This window comes from Porites lutea, chromosome 7 (assembly GCF_958299795.1).
Source record: "Porites lutea chromosome 7, jaPorLute2.1, whole genome shotgun sequence".
Lineage (NCBI taxonomy): Eukaryota > Metazoa > Cnidaria > Anthozoa > Scleractinia > Poritidae > Porites > Porites lutea.
The window spans coordinates 24,469,318-24,476,817 of NC_133207.1; the positions used below are offsets into that span (position 1 = coordinate 24,469,318).

General features: G+C 37.5%; 1 protein-coding gene across 2 annotated transcripts in view; it reads left to right on the forward strand.

Annotated features, from left to right (window-relative positions):
* The first annotated feature begins 2,812 nt into the window (after window positions 1–2,812).
* LOC140943289 (uncharacterized) overlaps window positions 2,813–7,500 on the forward strand; it is a 24,983-nt gene continuing 20,295 nt past the window's right edge. For both annotated transcript variants that reach the window (XR_012166599.1, XM_073392365.1), the window contains exons 1-4: window positions 2,813–2,961; window positions 3,059–3,112; window positions 4,680–4,826; window positions 6,654–6,847. Coding sequence is in view for 1 of the 2 variants with exons in the window: in XM_073392365.1 (XP_073248466.1) it covers window positions 2,878–2,961; window positions 3,059–3,112; window positions 4,680–4,826; window positions 6,654–6,847 (479 nt within the window). In the remaining variant the exon portion in view is untranslated. The remainder of the gene's footprint in view (window positions 2,962–3,058; window positions 3,113–4,679; window positions 4,827–6,653; window positions 6,848–7,500) is intronic.

Consider the following 7,500-nt stretch of genomic DNA (forward strand, 5'->3'; position numbering starts at 1 on the left):
ATGGCCCTATTGTTGTCAAGAGAAAACAAAGCATTTTGATTGTCGTTGACGAAGATATACCCTCTGACTGAAATACTTCCATCAATGCATCTAGATGAACTGATTAACTAATTAAGAACACCGTATTAAAATTAAGCTCGAACAAATGTGGCCATAGAAACGCAAGTAATTCCTATAGTCATAGGTGCATCAGAAGTAATCAACAAAACAACGTTTTTAGTTGTTTTTGGCGGTACCCTGTGTACAGCCTCCCTCTACCCTCAACAGAAAACTCGATGAGAGAAAAGATCAGTTTTTTTAGCATCATTTTCGATTATGTTTCCCGCGAATTGAAACAACACAGTGAGTCATATATATAGTATTTTCTTTTTTTCTTTTCTTGCTGATGGGGATGTGCTGCTGGACGAGGTCGCATTTTCACGTCTAGATTAGCTATAATGAGGTTGAACATTACTGATAATGGTGTCGCACATTTTTGAGTAGGAATTCAACAGAAGATTCACAGTTGAAAAGTTGACTTTATATTGTAGATGCATAGAAAGAAAGGACTACATATATTGTGATCGCGAAAATTATATTTGTCAAAAAGTGGATAAGATGGTATCTATAGGGTCCGCAGAATAGACAGTATAATAATGGGGTAGGGGTTCTGAAAGGCCAGCGGCATATACAAAGCAAAAATTTCAGTTTGGCAGTCAGGATTCAGAGAATGACACTAGCCAAAAAAAGTAGAGTTTTCCAAGTTATGATTGACAGGACATTCATCCACCTAGATTTGCTTTAGAACATCAATGGCATGGCAGTGCAAATTAAACCTTCTGTGATTTAAAACAGGAAGATTTGCCGACCATCCTCGTCTACACTCAATGAAAGTACTTCTTCCATAGTATAACCACCCTTTTCGGTTGGAGCAACTGCACGGACCAATAAGAACTGTCCTTCTTTTAAAGATAAAGACATTTTGAAATAACATAGGCGTTTCAAAAGATGGTCCTTGTTGCAGAAGTCTTAGTTAGTTTGCGACATTTCAAACTACGGTGATGTCTCGATACACCCTTTGCGTTAATGCAAAATACGGCGTTTAACTCTTCTGTTTTTAGCTCACAAATCGCGTCCACTCAATTTACCTGACCGGTGTCAGAGGTCATTCTTGGCAAAAATAGGTGCACTTTACTGGGGCCAAGGTTTGCGCTAACGCATAATGTGGTCTGACAATTGTGGCGTATTTTGCGTTAACTCAATCTGTGTTCTATGCTTTAAAACCAAGGTTTGCGCCAAAAAAATATATCGCAAACCATGGCGAACTTAAAGAGTCACATTTTGTCACTCCATGTCCTTCCAATAACCAGGAGCATCCAACGACTGTGTCCTCCTAAATACATTGAAAACACTTTTTAGGCTACCCAGAGAACTTTTAGATTTAAAGGGGCTTCAGTATTATTTTCCCGAAACTTTTACATGCAATTGAACGTATTACGAAAGTAAGAATTTTTCTGATTCCTCTCTCCATCACATTTTCGAATCCGAAAATTTTAGGTTTCGTTTTTTGTAAGAAAAATAGCCTAAACTGAGCAGTAAAATGGGAAAAATTAAACTTCAGAAAATCGTTGAGAATTTGTTAGATAAGCGTCGAAAATTTTACATAAATGTAACGATCATCTAGAAATTTTTAGTCGTCCTCAAGTGAGAAAATTCTAGGTAATATTTGCTCCTCCGAACAGATATTTTACAGAAAACGCTCGTTGGGTGCCCCTAAATAAATGCCGTATTTTGCGACACCGGGAAATGTGGTTCCCAGATCGTGGACTTTATACAGGCTTCGCTCTTCAGGCCAGGATTTGAGTTCGTGTCCAACCAATCAATCACCGAAAGTCATAGACACCTCTCTAGAAAAACTAGTGATTTTACAACCGTTTCACAGTCAGCCGTCATCGCAGTGTCATCGGTCATATTAGAAAAAACACTAACTTGTTCCTGCGCTAATGAAGAATACATAACAGCGAGCTTACGCGTTTTATGCTTAAAAGATCGGTCTATGACCGCTAGATTTGCACACCAGAAACGGAAACGATCAGTCATAGGCATATTTTCGCAAGCGTTCGCGTTTTATCAGTTTTATTCGAGTTCACAATGCAATATTCATAGGATGCAGATTTGATTATGAACTGTATAGGGACGTAGATGGTCAAACGATTTTAAACAAAGCGATTTGCCTTGTCTTCTCCGACAAGTTTTAACTAACTTAACTGATCTGAATATGGGCTAAAATTAAGCTGATCGATAGGTAAATGAGAGCCGGAGAAAAACTGCTCAATGCGCTCTTCATATTTTTAGAACATGTAAAAACGTGAAATTTAACTTTAAGACGACACACAGCCGGTCTTGTTTTTTCGAAGTTCTTGTTGTACAATGCCAAAACAGTATTAAATATATTCTCCTTCGCAGCCCTTCGGCCGCCATGAATTTTACTATCGTCTCCGACCTGCTAGAATTGCAAAGTTTGCTCGAAGACCAAACTGCAACGGAGATTCTTTTCCAGTCCTATGCCGCAACTACCACGATAGATCGCATGACCTGATTGGCTTGCATATCACATTACGTCAGAGGACATGTTCACAAGACAGGACATATTAAACTACAACGGTACAGATTCTTAGCATTTGCATTCCTCAAATGCTAATCAGTTGAGGAATCAATCATGAAACGTCACGAGCGACACAGCATACTATTTTCCCACCCATCTACGATAACACGTGACAAATCCCCTGATCATTCCGCTGACCGATAAGCCCGTTGACTGTGAACCAGAGTAACAAACACAGATGTACTGTGATCTGTCATATGGTGAAGATGTGCAGGAATGCCCTCTAAAACACAATGATTTCTGTTTTGTGGCTGTTATATCTTTTGCTGATCAGTGTGCTACTAGCATTTTTCACCTATGCAATATTTTTTCGAAAGGTAAGGCAAGAATCATTTCGTTTGCGGTGGGTAACTTTGCACATCAACCGATCAAAGATCAGCTGAGAGCTGTTCAAATAATGCCTTTTGTTTCCAGGGAAGACTTCACGATTCAACTCCAGCACAGGACAAAGTAAAATATCTCAAGAAGGTAATCTTACTTCCAAAACGTGAAATTTTATTTCCTATTTTGCCGGGAACATAATGCTGCATACTATGTACACTTTGGCATTAATTATGATGAACTACTGATCAAACCCACTGATTTCCACGTGTTACATATGATCTGAAATAGCTATGGAAATAAACTGAATTTAGTTATCCCTTTTTATTATAGCTATGGCACAATGGCAGTATAAAAATATAGACTAAACTCTCGCCCTTTTAAGCGTATAGATACAAACGAATTTTGGATTTAACCGTGATATGTAATCTTCAAAAATATTTTTTACCCAGGAGATTTACATAATATGTATTCGCTTACAGTAGGTACACCGTGAAAGAAACCTGAGAATGCTTGACTGCAATGTACCTAGCATGCCGATTTTATCATGACTTAATTATTAATAACTTGTGACTTTATTTTCCTTTACAATGATCGTTTCAAATTGTGTTTTGGTAAACTTAAATCAAACAGTTTAAAGTTCTTTCTTAGGTCATTGAAGGTCAAGTTACGAGGTTTAAAAAATCCCAAAATAAAAACAACAGTTGCAATACCTCTAGTTCTAGTTATTTCACTTAATTTGGTATTTATAAATTTAGAAGAAAGTTGTTGGCTGATAAATATTATTTGTAATTTTCTTATAATACTTATTCACCTTATAACATCAATTTTCGCCTAATATTTGTTATGTCATTACATAGACAAGAGAAAAGATTAGGGGAATTATTTAGATGATCACCTAATGTGATGTGCTTTGATCATTTATCAAATGCTCCCGGTCAATTTTTTAAGGAATTTATGGAGACCAGAATATGTGTGACTTGTACATGTACATATCTGGGCTTAAAGGGTCAATTATTGCTGTCCAACAGGGCTTGTACCTTTACAAGTGCTGCACATTATCCAACCCTTCAGTTTCATTTTTTTAGTGTTATATGTGAGAGTTTTATGCAGTTAGGTTTCCGTAAAGAATCAAATAGTTTGCTTCTCTTCATTTGAATTTAGAGCTCTTCTTTTCTCAAATTTTACAAGTCTTTACCGATGCATGCAGTTAAAATTAACTTCCTTGCAATGTCTATGCTGAAATCCAGATATAAGATCTCTCAGTGATGAAGCAATGGAATTCTTTTTGTCCTTCTTGGCAGAGAACACATGCACCGGCCCACAATAGGAGCAGCAAACTTCAGTGATCTAACTTCACATGCTTATTTCCAGAAATTTGAAAAACATTTAATCAATGTTTTGGTAAGCTGTGCGCAAAGGCTGAGGTTTCCCTCTGGAAATTCTGAGATTTATCCAACACATGACAATACCAGAAATTACTTAGGTCACGGCATCAACAATTGCAGCCAATCAGAGTCTTTCCCCCATATTCCAGGGAAACAGCAATACTATTAACATCTGCATGATGCAGACGCATCTCTCCCCAGTTTGTTTTTGAGGAAGGGGCATCTTTACACAGGCTAGGTTAACTCTAATGTATTTTGGTGGAGCTGATGAGGTCTTCACTAAAATAGATAAGCATTTAATTATTCTTTTTTTCTTTTTGTTGAAGCACATTCTTCCCATCTGCTCCACGGGATGGAAGCTTATGGCAGTAGACAGTGGATTGCGAGTATGGCAGAAAAATGTGGAAAACAAACCCTCATGGATGCCCAGAACAATTTATGCTTGTTTTGGAATCATTCCAGCATCACAGAAGGTTAGAATAGAATGCCTTGATCCTAAATCCCTCATTGCTGAAGGGCAGTTCCACAGGTTTAAGCTGTAACAGCAGCACTTTCTAAAATTTTGTTTTCTGCGCATGCCTGAACTTCTGAAGATGACATTGAGGGAGGGCTTAAAGTGCTTGACCTACATGTAGTACATTTATTTTGGACATAATAATAATTAATGATAATTAAAAATTTATAACGCGCCTTTTCCATGCAAATATGATCAAAAGCGCGTGACAACTCGTGAATGGTAAAAGAAAATAAAACTAAAATGAGCAAAATAATTAAGGCTAAGAATAAACAACGCTAAAAATTAAATAAAGATTTAAAAAAAACACTCAAGATGTTACATAGTAGGTTAAAAAAATTACATATCAAAAGCTAGTCTAAAAAGATGCGTTTTTAGTAAAGATTTAAAACGTTCAAATTTGTCCTCAAGACGGATGTGAAGGGGCAGATTGTTCCATAAATTAGGGGCAGCAGATGAAAAAGCACGATCCCCTAAAGTCTTTTTCAGTTTTAAACTGGGTATATTGCTAGTAGTTCTTCATAACCAGACAGTGACCTGACAACAGCTTTAACTACATTGAAGCTTTAAAAGGTCTTTTAGAGCAAAATCCCCAGGGGTAACAGGGTAAGGAAAGAAACTAACCCTTGAGTTCAAGCTTGTCCTTTGGGCAAAGAACTTGCCTGGGGCAAATTCTTGCTCATCGTATGATATTGTTAGAGGATGACCTTCCTGGACCCTTAATTGCCCATTGGTCAAGTTAGCTATAAAAGTTGCTGGCCCAGCTCCTGGACTACCGGATGGGGCTTTTTTCAAGCCGTGGTGAATGGGTTAATACATGTACATTAAATAAACTTAATCTGTATGCACTCCACATTCGGCTATAAGTTGAGGCCCTAAACTTTGAACTCGTAGAATCAGCATAACCAAGAATGAAAGGTAAGTCCAAAACACCCACAATCAGGGACAAAAGTAGTTGACACTTTTGTTTAAAATGGGTGCTCTTAACAAACATTTAATTCATTTATTATTTCATTCCTATTAAACACCATAAATCCTCTCACCCCCGGATCAATGCTGTACGTCTGAATTAAAAAAAAGACTTGAGGGTCCAAAATACAACATTGATTTTTTGGGGAAGGGGTTGGGGTAGACAGGGGAAAGGGATAAGTATATCCACTATGCAAAAAGGGGCCGTTTTACTGAAGTGTGTCAACACTTTTGTCATTGCAGCTATAAGCCGAGATCCATTCGTTACAAGACTTTTAACTACTTTTTGTCAGATGTTTTGACAATTTGGGACTGAATTTCTGTGCCTAGCTAACTTAACATTCAGATTCTTAGTTACGTTATTGATTCGATCTTTTGCCAGTGCTATTTGCTAGGCTTATAAGTGAATACTTCCCCATGTAGTAAAGTTTCAATGCACTGAAAAACGTTTTTCGTCAAAAACTCTTGGCTATAAGCCGAGACCCCCTCTTGATCTCAAATTGCACTGAACTTTAGCTTTAATTTGCGTAAAAACTGCTCAGCTTATAGCTGAATAAATCTGGTATTTTTTATCAGTCATTAGCCTATTTGTGACAACTTCATGGGTCAAGATGAACTCAACAAATTAGCCTGCTCCCTCTGTATGGGTCTTCATAGCTCAATTGGTTAGAGCACTGCAGTGCTAACACAGAGGCCATTAGGTTTGAATCCCGGTTTTTTTTTTTTTTGGGGGGGGGGGTTAATTTGCAATAGTATTGCTTAAATTGCAATACCACTGCTACGATCATTAACTTTCTCCATCATTTATCTTTGACAGGAAGTAATTAACATTCTGAAGCAACCTGACTTGATGATGGAATGGGATCCAGCGGTAAAGAATATATCAAAGGTTGCCATGGCAACTGACAATGATGTCATATCAGTGTCATTTAATTGCACAAGTCTCATTGCACGAGTTGTACATCAAATACGGGAAAGTTTTGGTGGGGAAATAAATGCTGTTTATTCAAGGTAAGTACACATGTATTAAACTACAATTTTATTACTAAACCTCTTTAATAAATTACTAATGCCAAAAGAATAGAGCTGAGAGTCAGCTTTGCAGTCTAGGTGTCCATATTATAAATAATACATAATTATGTAGACTGTGGCGGAAATGGTGTAGAGTTTGGTTTTTGCGGGGGGGCCAGAGCTACAGTAGGTATTTGTATTAAAGAGGTGTCCATATTATAGACATAGAAGCTTGGTACATGTATTTTTTGGACCATTAAGAGAGGTTCAACTGTACATGTACATCAGTACATGTAGTACTGAATAAGAGACTAAGGGCACTAATCTCCAAAAGTCAGAACTGGCCAGCCAAACCATGGCCTGACCAGTCATTTTGACAAAGAAATAAGCTTTCTAAGAGATTTTGCTGAAAAACCTTCTCCTCCATGCAAACTATTAATTTCAGGATTTGACCGATCTGGCTGGATACTCTTGATTAAAAGAGAAATTCCTAATTATGATGGGAATGGTCTGGCTTCTCAGTTCTGACAGATGGAAAGTGCCCTAAATCTTCCCGTTTGTCCTTGAAAATCTTATGGGGGCGTACTTGCCATGTTTGTATCACTGAAGTCCTTCCTCACTTTTAATTAAACTAACTTGACTGTATTTTCTTT